The sequence below is a fragment of the Notamacropus eugenii genome, chromosome 4 (genome assembly GCF_028372415.1).
Source record: "Notamacropus eugenii isolate mMacEug1 chromosome 4, mMacEug1.pri_v2, whole genome shotgun sequence".
Taxonomy (NCBI): domain Eukaryota; kingdom Metazoa; phylum Chordata; class Mammalia; order Diprotodontia; family Macropodidae; genus Notamacropus; species Notamacropus eugenii.
The window spans coordinates 343,385,470-343,404,025 of NC_092875.1; the positions used below are offsets into that span (position 1 = coordinate 343,385,470).

Consider the following 18,556-nt stretch of genomic DNA (forward strand, 5'->3'; position numbering starts at 1 on the left):
GTCAGTCATTCCTTAGTCTACCCACACTTTGGCACTGAATCCTACTTTAAAAGTCTGCTGTCATTTAGCAACCACCTTATTTTAATACTTTGTTGTTATTGTTGTTATCTGGTTTATTCCCTATTGGCCATCAGGGCTTGTGTTGTTTAATTAAACAGATGGACCATCACATGGTCTATGCTAGTCTGCCTCTGGTGCCAGGCATTACTGTATCAGTACAGCTGTCCCAATAGAATTGTTATCAGGCAAAAACCCTCAGAAAATTCTCCATATATATATATATAAGACCCTCTCTCATCATTAGTACATCTCATCATATGCTGTAGTTGCCAAATAAATTCCTCCAGCAGAAAATGGTCTAAAGTATTTTGGAGTGAGTTGTTTACCAGAGGGGAAATATGGAACATAGGATTATAGGATCATAGATTAAAGTTGGAAGAGATTTCAGAGACCATCTACTTTAACATCATTATACAGATGAGGAAACTGATGCCTAGGGAGGTTAAGTCACTGGTCCAAGGTTACATATGTAATTAATGTCAGAAGTGGGATTTGACTCCAGGTCCTCTCTGAGACAATGAGAAGAGATTTTGAGATATGTATTAAGGGAATGTGATCTGGATGAAAAGGAAATGTGAAAAGCCCCTGGAATACCAGAATATTGAATTGGACCACTTCTGTAATATAACCTATACTGATGCCTATGATCAATACTATTTAACTCAACAAGAATTTATTAAGCAGTTGCTCTGCGTAAGACACTGTGCCAAGCAAAAACAAAAACCGAAGCTATTTCTACCCTCCTCATTGGCTCACTACTACCCTACTTTTTAAATTTTTTTGACTTCTCAAGTCCTGCTGCTTATGTTTTCAGGTAGATATCCAAATACTTAATGAACTACCTCACCTCTGCTCAGAGAAGCAAACTAGAATGTGCCAAAGCAAAGAGTTAAGCTAGAAGTGGGTCCTAGCTCTTTCTCAGTCAGATTTTCACACAGTAGCTTAATTTTTTTTTTGAAGTTAATTTTCAGAACATCAATTACACCACTGCAATATACATCAATAACATTTCAAGGCTTTACAAACTCATCTGTATAAGCAATTTATCCACCACTGTGGAGGATTACAATCTATAATTTAACAGGTCATCTTTGAGGGTTATTATGGCCAAAGAATCTATCATTCTGCAGCCAGCCTGGTGTAAAGCATTTCTTACTTAAACTTGGTTAGGTTGGTCCTTAGACAAAAGACAGTCACTGGCAGAGTATTTCAAGGCTTGTGCTCTGCTCACGTAGCTTTCAGATCTCAGGGTCACAACCAGGCTATGATGAAATGGAGGCAAGCCCCAGGACTATAGGGGTTCTCCTTCAAATCTAAGCTGCATGAAAGATATTCCAAAGCCAGAAATGAATGACTTTTGGATTACCTGTCATCCTGCACTACCCACATCTTCACTTTTCCCCTTAGTGTGAATGATTAAGAGATGACTGTATGTATGAATAAACATTTGACTGACTCAAACTCATGTTATTCTAGTCTATAAAGAAAAAGGAAATGAGGCTGAAAGAAATGTGCTTACACTACAAATTTTAATTTGTATAACCTCCAAAAGTTTCCTTTTAGGGATATCAGAATGTTAAACATTTGTGGTGTCCTTTGTATTTAAAGTTCTTATGTGGAGTAAACAGAAGGATAGATATGTTCTTCTTTTCCATAGCAGGGCAGTGGGGACCCTGTCCACAGATCAGAGCAATGGAAGAGCACGAACTATGAATTCTCAGGTCAGGACACCTTCATTCATCCTCATCATGTTCATCTGCTCTCTCTCTTTCACTTCTTCCTCTTGTCTGTTGTTCTTCTACTTTTTTATTTCTCTTCTGTCTATGCCTCATACCTATCGATAGCACTAATGCATTTTGGTAGTCAAACACAGGATAAAGATGTTGCTATCCCTGCTTTAGGGACAGTTAGGTGGCACAGTAGATAGAGGACTGGGCATGGAGTCAGGAAGACCTAAATTCAAATCCAGTCTCAGATACTTATTAGCTGTGTGACCCTGGGCAAGTCACTTACCTCTGTTTGTCTCAATTCCTCACCTGTAAAATGAGCTGGAGAAGGAAATGGCAAACCACTCCAGTATCTTTGCCAAGAAAACCCCAAATGGGGTCACAAAGAATTAGGCATGATTGAAATGACTGAACAAGTCCCTGCATTAGAATATGCTACACCTATTTATATCACACACAATTGGCTGACAGTGTGGTAGATCTAGAACATGGTCAATATGGTATGTCACTGACAGGACATGGACCATCTCTGGCATGGGTCATCTCTTACTTTTGGGTACTCTACTTTTTAAAAATCATTTATTCAAAAAAACTTCTGTAGACTAGTATTTGGCAGAAATCTGTCTCCCAGGAAGGAACTTTTGATATGAACTCAGCATTATCTCAAGGGGCTTTGCTCAGGAGATATTGTCTTCTATCACTCAAGTCTCTAATTTAGGGAAAGTCCATCCTATTAGAATAAAGTGAAGCCTTTTTAGCACTCACAAAACTAGTCTTAGCAACAACTACAATGGGACTGTTTTCTGCATTCTGGATGTACCTCAGAGGCATTCTGAGCTTCAGGTTAATAATGAAATAAAATGTTTTGAATGCGTTGCGCTGGAGGTTTGCTGCCACTAAATCTACTAAGACCATTTCTTCATGGAATGGGGACCAATACAACCTGTTCCATCAGAACTCTCAGCATCTTACATATGCATGCTCACTGAACTACCTGTTTGTTTACAAGGGTTTTGTGTCACAGAAAGATTATTCACTGAACCTGGATCTCAGAAGGTAATGAATTGCCTACTTTTCTTACATCATTGATTCTTTTAATTCATTTCAAGGTTGTTTGGAAAATTACTTCTTCCCACACTCAAAGAGCATTAAAAAAAGAAGTCAGAGCTCCTTCAGAAAGGTAATTCTTATCCCCTTCTCAACTGTAGTTTCAGGCCCATGAAGAAAAATAATTCTATCTTCCTTAGAAAACGAACAATAGACATAAACTATGGCTAAGCTGTAATAGTGTATTTATGTCATCATAAATATTTTTGATGTTTTCTAGGGCTAATTATTAATATTATTAATATCATTTAATATAAAATGTAAAACATATTTTATGCTGATTATGATCTTCCTCTTTAGTTCCACCTTCCAATGCCATCTGAGGGGGGGGGGCGGGCTTCTGCTCAATTGAGGTAGAGAGTCATTGCCCTGGATATCCCAGTGTTAATGAAGGGAAGTTGTTAGACTGTATGGAAGCTGTAATGGCATCTTGGCTCTGCTGTATTGCCTCCCACCCCAACCCACCCCAGGACAACGGTAGGAGAAAATAAAGCCATCTTTGACCTCAGTTCCCCATATCAAAGAGAACTTGTTCTTACTACTTGTCTACCTTTACTTCCCTGATCACAGAAGGAAAAATGGGGCTCATCATTATTTGTTGTAGTCCAGGCTTTTTTTTCAGTTGTGTCTGATTCTCTGTGACCCTATTACATGTTTTCTTGGAAAAGATTCTAGAATGGTTGGCCATTTCCTTCTCCAGCTCATATTTACAGATGAGGAAACTGAGGCAAGCAGGGTTAAATGACTTGTCCAGGGTCACAAAGCTAGTAAGTGTCTGAGGCTAGATTTGAATTTAGGAAGATGAGTCTTCCTGACTTTAGATCTGGCACTCTATGCACTGCCCTCTCATTACTGTTACTAGGGTCTAAAACAACAGATGCAACCTTTAATCAGTAAACATTCCTCAAGCATCCCACACCTAGTGGGGGTTTTTTTTAGATGCAATGGGGTATTCAATAAAGTTCAATCCTGACCTATGAGATTCTTATAACCAAATTAGGGAGATGAGTGAAAAAATTTAGTAACCTAAACAATATTCTCCACCAGAGTTTCCAGCTTTCTAGAGTCTTTACTAAGTGAGTCCTTCTGGTACCTATGAATTAACCTTTTAAATGCAAGAGCTTTAAATTGTTGAAAACCCCATGGAAATCTTTCTGAAATGAACTGCATGCTTTCCTGACTTCAAACACAGAGTGCATTAACTGTATTTTTAAAAAATCATGAGTGACAATTATGAACAGAAATGCACCCAGTACAGATGTAGTACTGAACCTTGTATTCATCACTTTTGCCAGGAAGTAGGTAACATGCTTCATCATCAGTCCTCTGGAGACACGGTTTGATCAGATTTCTTAAGTCTTTCAAAGTTGTTTTTTCTTTATAATGTTATTGTCCTTGTATAACTTGCTCTTCTGGGTCTGCTCCCTTCGCTCTGTCATCCTATATTACCTAGGATTCTCTGAAAGCCTCTCTTTCATCATTTCTTATAGCACAATAATATCGCAGTACATTCACATACCACAATTTGTTCACATATTCTCTAACTGATCAACACCCCACTGATCCTACTTCTTTTCTGTTTCCCCCCGCCAACCTCCCCTTCTGCATTAGGAAGTGTATTTTGCTTGTCATCATTGCTTCCTCAGTATTATTTTACCTCTTCACACTCACCTTCCTATTCCTTCTTGTTTCCCTGCTGAGGTTGACATTCTTGTGTATGTTCAATCCTCCTCCGATAAGAGTGAGATTCCACTGATGGCCATTCCCTTCACACTGTCCTCTACATTTGTATCCTCCTCTCACACAGCCCAATGTTAGACATAGCAAATGCTACTGCCTTCTTCCTCCTTTTTATCCCTCTACCTCCTCTCCTCTCTTAAAATCCTTAAAACAGAACCAGTCTGTCCCCTATTTTCTTATTTAATTCTCTCAGTACTCTTTAAAGACATTACATTTTTTCCTACTTTAGAATAATAGGTCATCATCATACAGTTACAACTATATGAAGACATGTACCTTTAGAAGTTTCTTCTGATTCCTGTTTTTGTACTTCAAAGTTCCACCTCAGTTCTGATGTATTAATAAAAAATACTTTGAAGTCTTCTATTCCATTAAAGGTACATGTGTATATATGTGTAACATGTATGTATGTAATATGTGTATATGTAATGTGCATGTAATGTATATGTGTTATATATGTATGTATATAGACATACATCCACATATTTTTTATAAAGGTATATACACACACATATATATTTTATAAAGGTATTTATAGAAAGGTTTACATATATGTATATATAATAAGGTTATATTCAGCTTTGCAGGGTAAGTCATTTTTGGTTATAAGTCTTCACGTTTTTCCTTTTGGAATATTGTGTTCCAAGATCTCATCTTATCTATAGTAGACCCGGCCAGGGCCTACGTGATCCTCTGGGCAGCTAGGTGGTGCAGTGGATAGAGTTCTGGACCTGGAGTCAGGAGAACCTGAGTTCAAATCTGGACTTAGACACTTGCTAGTTGTGTGACCCTGGGAAAGTCACTTAACCCTCTTTGTCTCAATTTCTTCATCCATAAAATGAGCTGGAGAAGGAAGTATCTACTTCATTATCTTTGCCAAGAAAACGCAAAAATGGGTCGCAAAAAACATGACTAATCAAACAGACAACTTGATCCTTGCCGTGGTTCCTTGATACTTCAAATGCTTCTTTCTGTATACTGTAGTGCTTTCTCTTTGATGCAGGAGAGCTGGATTTTGGCTATGACATTTCTGGGACTTTTCCTTTTGGGGGGTTCTTTCAGACAGTGATTGGCATAGTCTTTCTATTTTTACTTTGCCCTCTGCTTTTAATAGACCTGCGTAGTTTTCATTTGTGATTTCTTTAAATATAATGTCTGCTTTTATAAAAGCCATGATTTTCAGGGAGTCCCAGGATTCTTTCTTCTCACATCCACCCCCCAACTGAAGGAATCCCCACATTGGCAATGTCCAAAAATGCATATGCTGCATTTTAACTTCATTGACTCTCAGTTTTCCAGACTCAAGGTTCATTACGTCACTCAAGATCATTACATTAATCAAAATTGTTTTTCTTTATAATGCTATTGTCATGGCATAAATTATTCTCCTAGTTCTGCCCCATTCATTCTTTATCAAATCATAGATGTCTTCCAAATTCCTCTGAAATTATACATTTTGTTATTTATTATGGTATAATAACATTCTGTTACATGAATATACCATAATATGCTTAGCTGTTCCCCTGTAGGTAGGCATTCCCTTAGTTTTTAGAGCTACCACAAAGAGAGCTTCTATAAATATTTTTTGTACCTACAGCTCCTTTTCTGCTTTCTGTAATCTCTTTGAGGTAAAGGTCTAGTAGCGGTATAGTTGAATCAAAGGGTATGTACAGTTTAATAACTTCTGGGCCACAGTCTCAAAGAGCTTTTCAGAAATGCTTCTCCAACAGTCCCAGCTGTTCAACCCATTCATGAGTAATTAATATTTCTCCAATTTTATTTAGGTCCATATTTCTGCATTAGGTGTTTATACCTGAATTATAGAGGTATCTTGTCTAAATATTTTATGCTTTCTATAGTTATTTTGACTTTCTCTTTCTATGTCTCCTTAGAAAAATTTTGTTGGTGATATACAAAAATGCTAATGATTTCTGTAGATTTGTTTTATATCCTGTAACTTTGCTGAATTTATTAATTGCTTCAATTAATTCTCTGTTAACTCCAGGATTTTCTAAGTAAATCATCCTATTGTTTGCAAAAAAATGATAATGTTGTTTCCTTTTTGCCTATATCCATTCTTTTGATTTCTCTTTTCTTATTGCCATAACAGTAGTGGTGAGAAAGGTTATTCTGATTTTACTCTCATCTTATTGGAAAGGCTTCTAAAGTTCTTTCATTGCATATAATATTTGCTATGATTTTATATAGATATTATTTATTATATTAAAGAAAAGTCTGTTTATTCCTGTGATTTCTAGAGCTTTTAATAGAAAAGAGTATTGAATGTCATCAAAAGTCTTTTCTGCTTCTATCATTATAATCCATTACTTTTATGATTTATGTTATCAATGTAATTTATTACATTTCTATTGTGTATGTTAATTTACCTCACATTCCTGGTATAAATCCAACTTAGTCATAGGTAGAATCTTTCTAAAAATTCTGTAGCCTATTTACTAACATTTATTAAATATTTTACATCAATGTTCATTTCTTTCTCTGCTTAGTTTCTCCGTCATTTAGGTAACAAGATCACATTTTCACTTTAAGTATTTTTCATTTATAATTTTTTGAAATATAGTATGTAGTCTTTTTTATCATTATTTTTCATAAAGTCCAATAATTCATAGATTATTTCTTCTTGAACTGTTTTTCAGATCAGTTGTTAATATATTTCATACCTTTTCTTCTGTTGTTATTGTTATTTTAATTTTATATTTTTGTTTTAATACTTCTTGTCTCAATGAGTTGTTTTCTCTTTGGTTTATTCTAATTTTCAGGGCATTCAGTTCTTGACTGATATTTTCTGTTATTTATTCTAAGGTGTCAGTTTTCTTTGCCATTCTTTCTACCTTAGCTATCCCATCTGATAACTCTTTTCATTTTTCCAGGTTCTCTTATAGTTCATGTGTCCAGGACATGTTTTCTTCTTCTTCTGTGGAGCCCTGGGATGGGTAGATGGGTGGATGATTCTCCTTATTTTACCAGTTAATGGTGCATTTTAAAATTTTATTGGTGTATTTGCCAGGGGTCTGAGCTGCTCTAAGCCCTGGCTCATCACCTATTTTCATAATCCCTGAGTCCAATTATTCTTAAATTATCTTTCCTTGAACTGTTTTCTAATTAGTTGTTTTTTATATCAGATATATTATATTTTATTCATTTTTTTTCAGTCTTTTGATTTCACTCTAATATTTCTTGCATTTTCAGGAGTCATTGCTTTCTGTTTGGACTATTCTAGTTTTCATAAAATCTGTTAGCTGGGTATGGTTTCCTACTTCTTAACATTTTGTGTGTGTCATGGATTCTTTGGCAGTCTGGGGGAGTCTTTCTCAGAATGTTCTCAGATATATAACATACAGTATGGAGGATGACATAGGAAACCAATTATTTTAAAATACAATTACAAAAATGTTTTTAAAAAGCAAAGACACCCCTGAAAATCTATCTGTAGAACCATTAGGGATTTAAGAACCTTTGCTATAGTCTAACCTTCCAACCCTCTTCTGTCCCATTATATGGATGAAGAAACGAAGACTTGGAAAGGTGAACGGATTTTACCAGTATCACATGCTTGTACCACTATAGTGTTTGAATCTAGGCTGTCTGACCCAAATGATGTTTCCACTAAACCATAGAAGCATAAATTGATAGTTCCCATCATGACAGGGGCTGATATTCTTTTTCTATCACTAGCTCAACTCTTGGAAGCCTGAGAATTAAAAAAAATAGTCAAAAGTTCTAGAAATGTACATTCAATAGGCAGTGAGAAATTAATTAAGGCCTGACTCCCTGGTATTTTCATCCAACTGAAACTGGAACATCTTCCTTACCTTATGAATTAAGAAAATTTTCAAAAAATGTCCTCATGGCCAGATTAACCAAATTTTCTGTGTTGTTGGAATAGAAGTAAATGAAGTCACAACCCACTGTGTGAGAAGAATGACTTGTGAATGTCAGCAGAGGCATGTATCTATAACACCACTAGGCCATGGGGAACTGCCGAGAAAATGAGCATGGTTTTTTTCCTTCATCAGTGTCTGCCTTACCTGGCTTTCCTAAGGAGAGTGGTACCTAAGCAAATGACCTGTGTGGCTTCTTAGCTTTAGCAGGGTACAAAAATGGCACCTACACGCTTTTCTTCACTGACATGATCCTTTCCTCTTGCCATAAAAAGGGGGCTACTCTGGCTGGTGCTGAGTAATGCTAGATGAAATATTAACTTAGGCTTTGTTAATCAGCTACAGGCTGAGGAAGAACTTTTTTTAAAATGCAGGACAAATTGTGTTGGGTCCCATGTGGTGCCACGTGAAAACCTATAAAACGGGTTCCTAGTTACTAAAATTACAAAGCCAATTAGACTCCTGGTGCCTTGAACCACTTTATAATAATCATTTGCAGCTTATGACCCCTTTGGATTTAGGGCCGGCCATTCTCCCTTTGTCTAAGCACATAAAACCCAGCTATTTAGTTACCTGGAATATGACGGTGAAGAACACCACAATGATGGTGGTGCTCACAAAGAGGTTTTTTGCCTTCACTTTCTTTTCATCCAGAAGCACAACCAGGGCATAAGCAACGGCCCCCCGGAGGCCCCCGTACGACATGACCACTTGGTCTATTATCTCCAGCTGGACCATCCGATACCTGTTCAGAAGCCATGTTTGTAAGACCACACCTAGAAAAAAAATGCGTTGTGGTCTCAACACACATAAGAATATTTGTGTAATAGCTCTCTTCAAGTAAAGCTACGTGGGAAAGTTTTTATGAAATTTTGTCTGACTTGCTACTCAATTTTATCTTACTGCTCAAGACACAGGCTCCCTTCTCTCTCCCCCCTTCCCCCCTCTCCCCTCCCCCCCCCCCCCCAAGAAAGCTCTGGAGAAAGAATGTGCAGTGTTTTACTTTGCCATGGACACTTTTGGTTATTTTTCTTCACTAATCTTCCTGTCAGTCTGTCTAGAAGGAACATAGAAAATGTCACTCAGCGAACCTTCCTTCCTTAAAATTGTGTGTCCAGATGCCCAGCAGGTGGATGAAGGACAGAGATCTGCTTCTACCTAGCACGGTAATTCAATTCTCCAGAAAGGTGGAGGATGAGGTAATATAGTTTCATGACTATTTTACAAAATAGAAAATCCCACTAAAAGGGTGATCAGAAACAGTTTCTCAACTTCTCATCCAACATTATTCCTCCTATTACATTTCTTTTATCACAGACACATCTGGAGAATATGTTTCATGGGCTTTCCCAAGACCAGTGATCAAACCAAAAATATCCACAGTGTTTGCATATGGGAAAATCTGATAGAATTAGACTCTATCCTAATGAGACATAGAGAAATATTCCCTGACCCCTAAATGTAACAGTTTACTTCAAAATATGAACAAAGGTCTGACAACTCCATTTAAAACCCTTATCCACTTGGTAATTCACGGCATTTTCAATGTGTGTGATGGTGTGGACTCTAATTCTATGCTTCTCAGCAGTCATTGGAAATGATTTCTATCTTGGATTTCTATCTATCTATCTTGGATCTTGGTTGAATATGAGCTGTAACTGTGTGCAGCCCTATATTACTGTATCTCAAACTTGAACTCAAGCTTAAAATTAGCTTACTGCGTTGTTTTTGATAGCAGAATTTAATTCCACAGAAAGAAACTGAAATCATTTATCTCCTGACCGTACATTCTCACTAGAAGTTCTAACGTTTTATTTCCAACATGACTGCCAGAAAAGAGAAGGAAGTTTGTTCCTTTGTGGGAACTTAGCTGTCCCAATGCCAAGTTCATGGACAAAGACGCAAGGATTCAAATCTCCTAGCTTCCACTCCCTCCTTACCCACCTTGCAATACTTTGGGAACCAATGGGAAATCCTTTAATCTCTACAAGTCACTCTGCTGGTAGAGGATTTGTGTAATGGCCCCCCATTTCACCAACTACCACTTGTGGAATGAGAATATTAGGATGAACCTTGCTCATGCTAAAAGGGCAAGAACTTCTTTACTGAAAGAAAGCTTGTAAAGCATCTCAAATGATTCTCCCCAAAGTTCCTTCCTCATGCCCATTCACTTGTTTTGATTTTACTAGATTATAATTTTGGAATGGCAGAGTTTAAAGTAAGTCGATCTAAAACCAAATGATGACGAGATCTACCCCAGGGTTGGGGAACCTGTGGCCTTGTGGCCATCCATGGCACTCCAGGTCCTTAAGTGTGGCCCTTTGACTGAATCCAAATTTCACAGAACAAATCCCCTTAATAAAAGTATTTGTTCTTTAAAACTTGAACTCAGTCAAAAGGCCTCACCCAAGGACCTAAAGGGCCACAGATGGCCTTGAGGTCACAGGTTTCCCACCCCTGCATTCTACCCCATTTACTACCCAACTCAAACAGAACCAGGGGAAGACATCTGTTTTTTCTAGGGAAAATTTATAAATGGCACCCCCACTCACAATTTAAAACATTACCTTATGTCTTATTACCAATGGATGGCATTGAATCATCACTATAAAAAGGTAACAACATAGCCCTAAAGTAAATATTTATGTGCCATGAAGAAAATTTTGTGTCATTAAAATTCTGCGTATTTATAAAAAGTAAAACTAAAATGTGTCCTGCATTGCATCCTTTTCCCTCCTCCCTCCATGTTGTTTTCTAGGTGGTTGCCTCCTTTGGCCACCCTTAGGCTTGGTTCTGATTCATTGTTTCTCCTTGACCTAAAAGTCCAGGAACACATCTGTTGCCATTCTTAATCTACTATGTAGTCATAATGCTCTTACTGTACCTTGGTATGGAACTGGGACAGTGAAAAAGCAAACAACTTGGAAAGAATCATTGGTCTCTCAGTGTCTATAACAGTTTGGTTTCTCTAAAATCTTTGTATTATCCAACTAAGGTGCTTCTCAACTTAAGAGACAAAGATTCAGTGGAAAGTCTCATAACTATCATGTCCTATGTTTCCAGAATTCCTTCTTCCTGCCTTAGGAACCCTCTCACTGAAAACATGCTTGGTCCTCTCTGGTTTCAAGTTGTGATCCCTTGGGATTGCGTGATAATGTTTAGAACCAAGCGAGGCAGGCAGCCTTTTCTTACCAATGGCTCTGTAGACGGAAATGAAAACCAGAGTCAGGAGTATGAAGGCTGTGTTCCAAGTCCAGATGGATGGATCGACAGCAGAGATTCCCAGGAACATGAAAATGATCGTTTCAGCACCACTCGCCAACATCTTCATGGTGTACCTCACTGTGGTGGCTGACTGTTCAGAAATATTAGCTTTCACGTATTTTTGACAGCATATGCCGCAGAAAGTAATCCTGGAAAGATATCCACAATTACTCAGATAAATGGCCTCTTCTGTGAAATTTTATATTATTTAGATGGTCTTAATAAACTTAATGAAACCTTGTTAATTGCATACACTTGCTTTCTACTCCAGGGCAGAAATAAGGGCAATAAGTATGAATCAAGGAAGTTTAGATAAAAAGTTGTCATTTAGTTGTGTCCCATTCTTTGTGATCCCATTCAGGGTTTTCTTGACAGAGACACTGGAGTGGTTTGCCATTTCCTTTTCCAGCTCATTTTACAGATAAGGAAACTGAGTCAACAAGAGTGAGTATTTGAGGCCAGATTTGAATTTAAGTCTTCCTGACTTCAGGCCCAGTGTTCAGCCCACTGTGCCAGGTAGCTTACCTCTTAGATTAAAAAAGTGCCTGGATGTTTTTGTGATAACAAATTCTTACCAGCAATGCTGGTCAGCTAGGTGTCACAGTGGATAGAGCCCCAGGCTGGGAATTAGGAAGACTCATCTTCCTGAGTCTGAATCTGGCCTCAGACATTTACTAACTGTGTGACTCTGGGCAATTAATTTCACCCTGTTTGCCTCAGTTTCCTCACTTGCAAAATGAGCTGGAGAAGGAAATGGCAAACTTCTCCATTATCTTTGCCAAGAAAACCCCAAGTGGGAGCACAAAGAGTCCTGCAAGACTGAAAAAGACTGAACCAAACCAACAATGTCATCTTTTAAAAGATGGACCTTAAAAAGTCCATGGTGCCAGTGTACAGATTTCAGAACACCAACATTCCCTAAATTAATTGGGTCAGAATCCTCACTGTTCCACCAGTATTCCACGCTTGTTGGTACCTAAGGTATCCTTGTTCATAGCTTTGCTTCTTCCCCTCTAACTCACGGCATCCTGTCCTTTTATTGCCTACGTCAAGTTCAATCTCCTCTGTGATGCCTTTTCTAACTAATCCAGTTCTGAAGGGTCCTCCTCTCCTGAATTTCTACTAAATTAAAGGTCTATAACTATACAATTTAGCCCTGGTATGCATTAGTTTTCCATCTGGCATTATTCCAATTGCTGTATAACAATTAATGCTGTACAGTCCAGAGCTACAATACATCCAAGGACAGCAGTGTAATAAGCAGCTCCTAAGTTCCAGTCTTCAGTAGGTTGTAAGTTTAGATCAGAGTTTATAATAACAAGAACAAATGATGTGTTTTCTGATTCTTGTATCCTGGATGGAAGATGTACTAGGATAACTCAAAGTCAGCTCTTCAATTTATATAGTTAAGACAGAGGAAGTCTTATATTAATCAGACAATTTAACAAGCATTTATTAGATACTTGCTGTGTCCACTGCATTATGTCAGGCACTTGGGAAGTTTTAAAGATACATAAGACAGCCTTGCAGGTACTTAAAACCTAGTAGAGAAAACAAGGCATGCTTCAAATAAGAGTATAAAATGCTATGGGATCAGATAAAGGACACAAATTACTTCTGGCTTGAGTGGAGAGGGGAAGGATGGAAATGAAGGAAAGTTTCAGGAGGAATTATTTGAGCTGTACCATTAAGGTTTTGTTAGTTGTTCAGTGGTTTTTTCAGTCTTGTAGGACATTCCATGACCCTATTTGGGATTTTCTTGGCAAAGATATTGGAGCAGTTGGTTTGTCATTTTCTTCTCCAGCTTATTTTACAGTTGAGGAAACTGAGGCAAATGGGGTGCCACAGGGTCACACAGCTAGTAAATATCTGAGATTGGATTTGAACTCATGAAGATGAGTCTTCTTGAATGTAAGTCCAGTGCTCTATCCACTGTGTCATCTAGCTGCCTCCCCATTAAGATTAGTTATTATCAACAAAAATTGTTGATCCTAAATGATTTTTTTAACTTATTTGTCCCTCAAATTATGAACATATGAGGAGTTGAATTAGTAATATTAGTTTCTGTAGTGAATTTTTTTTTAATCCTTTAAGTGGTATCTAATCAGGTGAAAGAGAATTGAGAACGCTTTAACAATCAGGTTATAAACAACCTAGATAACTCAGGCCAACAAGCACTTACTTTTCCCCAGTAGACAGATTTCTATTCTCATTCACCAGACAATTGCTTCACCATTCACTTGATTTTATTTGTGGAAGTCCAGCCTGAGAAACCACGCCCACTCTTCTCTCCTTTCTTTGCTGTTTGTTTCTCTATAACCTAGTGGATGTGGTCTACAACATATGGTCTTGGGCTACATTTTACCCAAGAGTTCACTTTATGTCTAGGGAGAAGACTGTGTCCCGATCATTTTGTAATCTCTTGAACAATGTAGTCATATATGCATAGAAAAGGAGCAGAATATTTCATATTTTATTGAGTAAATGTCAACTGCATACCATTTTTGGTGTAATGGGCTTCCCAAAGGGTTTTAATTCTGGAACATACTGTACTTACCAGTGATTATGAATAACCCAACCAAACTAAAGCCAAAACGCCCATCATTGCCATACTCCTCTTCTATATTCATTTTCAAACAAGATTTGTGGTCTTACTGTTTTCTTGTAGCTGAAATCACCCTCTTAAGGAAGAGATACTTACGCAAGAATGGCTGAGAGGGAAAGCATCTCAGAGGTGAGGTAGGACAGGTAGGAGATGATGAACACAAATCCTGGCTCAATGATCCGGACATGTTTGGTGAAACGAGTCACCAGAGAGAGAAGGAAGGCGAAGATAATTCCAATGAGTGTGCCTCCCAAGCTCACCACAAAGAAAGACACTACAAGAGAGACAAGAACCAACAACGCTGACTTTGATACAAAATGAATGGTCTCATTGTTTCAGGCATCCCAGGGCCCCAGTGTCGTGGGTGACAGCACTGTCTCTTATAATCATTTTTTCGTCATTCGTTGCTCAGTAACCCCATCCTACTGAGGAGTCAACAAGCTTTAGGAAACAAGAGACTGCATTCTCTGCTTCTCAGTACTTTATCTCATACATGAGTAGTTAAAGCCCCAGCTACTATTTTCCAGGGGAGGAGAGAGGAGGGGAGTGAAGAGTTTTTATTGTCAAACATGAGGACCAACACATTTTCATATCTCTTCTAGAGATTTTGCTTGTTCCTCAAAAAAAGCATTCTCCTTCCCCCATCACAGAATCACAGAGAAATAAGGAAATTCCATAATTTCTCCTTAAATGACCTGACACCATGGCCAACCATTTTAAGAAGGAACAGAAGATGATTATGTTCTAAACACTGGGTAGAGAAATACTTCCTCTTGCAGTGATTGCTTTAGGGGTAGTTTACTCCTATGAGTGAGGCTGGGCTCTCACTGTGTAGCGCCAACGCAGTTTTATGAATAGAGGTAACTGGATGAAACTCAATTTCAACAAGCACCTTCTAAGTTCCAGGCTGTGCATTAGATGCTAAGGATACAAAGAAAAAACCAAAACCAAAAACGATTCCTACACTTAGAATCTACTAGAGAGAGAGAGAGAACACATTGGCAGACAAGCAAATTAAAAATAGATATAAGGTAAATGAAAATGGGGGATGGGGGGAAGGAGCTGCTTGCCCCCAGTCACACAGTAAATATCAGAGACAAGTCTTCTTGACTCCAAGTCCAACACTCTGTTCAACATGTCATGCCCCCTTCTTTAGGCACATAGTAATCAGTAAAACATTGTTGGCACTCCCAGAGGTCCAGAGTCAGAGGAACATGAAATCCAAGATCGCTGGGTCTCAGAACCACCAAGATACCAGGAGTCAAGAGCCGCAACGAATAGGGTGTAAGAAGTGTTTATTCAGGCTCTTGAGAATCCAATCAGTCCGTATTCACTCACTCAGATGATCAGACTGCTCTGAGAGGCGATAAACTGACACTGCCCTCCATCAGGTCTCTTGAAGATGAATTCTAGTCAAGTGGTATAACCACCTCATCTAGCTTCTCTGCTACTACTCAAATACTGCAGAACACTGCTGAAAAAAAAAATCACATATCCTGGGCTGATTGTTACCTAATGAACCCTCAATGTTTCTAGAAAATCCTTTATCTTTCTCTGATTGAAATATTTTGCTCTTACTATCAGTTGTTACAAATCTTCTTTACACAAACTCCCTAAATCACCCTCCTTCCCAGCAGAGACCCTCAGCCACCTAGTCCATCAAGGCCAGATCCCTTTCCCTCTGTTTTCATTCCTCAAAAACTGTCTCTATCATTCTCAGTCTGTCATCTAAAACCATCTACAATACTGCTCTAACTGATGAATCCATTTTTATTTCCTATCATTTTTCTTCACACATGCTGTGACTGGTCAGATTGGCTTGCTAGACATTCATTGTGCATGACATTCCCTTTCTCACCTCTCAGACTTATTACAGGTGGACCCCCATGTTTATAATGCACTCCATCCTTAATCTGTCCTAGTTTCCTTCAAAGCTCAGCTAAGGTCAATTTAACTATAGCTCTCTTTGCCTCTTGAAATCACTTTGTTTTGGCTTTGTGCTTAGTTATTTGGTCCATGTTGGATCCCTCCAAAAGAACATAAGTTCTTAGGGGTATGGGTTATTTTTTTTCATCTTTGTATCCCCAGCACCTAGCACAAGGAGGTACTTAATAAATGTGTGTTGAATTGAATTGATTATAAAAAGTGAAAGTGCCCTTCAGGATGGTGAGGCCAGGGGAGTCTTCATGAAGAAGGTAGAATTTGTGATGGGCATTATTTCAATAGGAAAAAGGAAGATGGGCATAGGGGTTAACGTGAGCAATGGTGTAAAGATGAGAAAGCACAAGCCATATCCAAGTAATTTAAGTAGTCCAGTTGGTGTAGAGTATTGTGTGCATGAGAGGGAATAGTAGGAGATAAGTCTGAAAAGGTAGGATGGGGACAAATTGTGAAGGATAGGAAATGTCAGACCACAGAGCACACCATCCCAGCCATCCATTCCACTGGGACACTTGTCTGCTACCACCCACCTCTTACCACCAGGAACAGTGATACTCTGAATCTCTACTGACCCTCTCACCAACTCCACCAGGTGAGGAAAACAACTTAACTTTGGGATGGGACCTGAGGAAGAATTGTCCTGGTTGCTGATTAGAGGGTGAGAAAATTAATCTACATCTTAACCCTCTATAACCAGCTAGGGTAGGAGTATTCATCCAAATCAGTCCAATTCCTCCCTATCTTGCTTGTAGTTCCTTCCACTGTGAAATTTGGCCACCCTCTCCAATGCTCACTGTGTTAGGAGAGGAATAGGTGTGCTTGTTCTTCTCTAGGCCACCCCCAGGTCTTTTCCACTACCACCTTCACACTCAGGAGCCTTTCCTCCATCTGCATGTATCACCCTATCCAGATCCTGGTGGCTATTGTAACACCACAAGACTGTTATAATAGCCCCAGATCATCCTTGCTCCCAGGCTTCCTTTCCACCCCAATTCCCTGCTCTTGAACTTGGGGACTTGGGTCTGGGTTTGTTGTTTTTTTATCCCCTAAAATAGCCTTCTATCTCAGTTCATTAGTTCTCTAAACCCCTCTATCAAACTCAAATACAAATGGACCTCTAAACCAAAAACCTTGAGAGCTGCACATTGACTTAGAAAACCACATATTAACATTATTTATGTTCTATATTTTACTTTGTTAAATATTTCCCAATTACACTTAAATCTAGTTTACTACACTCAAGAGTTTTGAAGGTCTATTCAATTGTAGCACCTCTGCGGCAAACTACCATTATCTCCCATTCTATACATGGGGATGGTCATACCCTTGATCTCATCATCAACCACAAGTGATAGACCAGCACAATAAATAACTTTGAAATTCATCAGATCATAACTTCTGTCCCTGTGCCTAAAACCATTCTCTGTCTTCAACACAACCTCTAGTCACTCTGCCTACCCCAGGCTATCACCCTTACTCTGGTCTCACTTTCCTACATTCAAAACTTTGACCCTTTATTTAACTAGATCGACTTTATACTGACTTTTCCCATTAAATCTCTTGCTCCCTTGTCCTGTCACATTCCCCCGTTCTATACTAATCTCCACCATTCACATTCTCTGCTTCTACTCCTGAGTTGCTAAACATGGCTGGAGGAAATCACACAACCATACTCATTGGATCCACTATAACCATATGCTCCCCAGCTTCACGTGGGTCCTCACTGCTAAACAATAATTCCTTCACTTCTTCCTGATGAACCTCCATCTCATTCTTCCAAACCTTCTCTTTTCTTCTCAAGCAACTGGCATGACCTCTCCTGCCCCCTGCCATACTCACTGAAATCTGACCTACATTTACTCACAGAAATGTAATCCTATGGGTATCTTAAACCCATCATGTCCAAAATGGACCTTATTATCTTTACTATTAAATCCTTCTCTCAACTTGATTTCCCTGTATATGCTAAGAGATTTACCATTCTTCCATTTAAATAACATTGTAAGCTAGGAGTCAACTTCAGTTCTCCCCTTTTACTCACCCCACATAATCAATCAATTACCAAATCTTGCCACTTCTTTCTTCTGCAAATCTCTTGTATTTGTCCTCTTCTCCTACCTAGCCCACAATCAAGTGAATTCAGACTCTTATCACCTGTCACCTAAACTACAGAAATTGTTTCTTCAGTGGTTTCCTTCTGACTCTCCTTT

General features: G+C 38.5%; 1 protein-coding gene across 3 annotated transcripts in view; it reads right to left on the reverse strand.

Moving 5' to 3' along the window:
* The window catches only part of SLC9A3 (solute carrier family 9 member A3), a 135,355-nt gene that overhangs the window by 33,086 nt on the left and 83,713 nt on the right, over positions 1-18,556 (reverse strand). For all 3 annotated transcript variants that reach the window (XM_072605309.1, XM_072605310.1, XM_072605308.1), the window contains exons 5-7: positions 14,502-14,679; positions 11,729-11,949; positions 9,110-9,312 (exon numbers count right to left, since the gene is read on the reverse strand). In XM_072605309.1, coding sequence (XP_072461410.1) covers positions 9,110-9,312; positions 11,729-11,949; positions 14,502-14,679 — 602 coding nt within the window. The remainder of the gene's footprint in view (positions 1-9,109; positions 9,313-11,728; positions 11,950-14,501; positions 14,680-18,556) is intronic.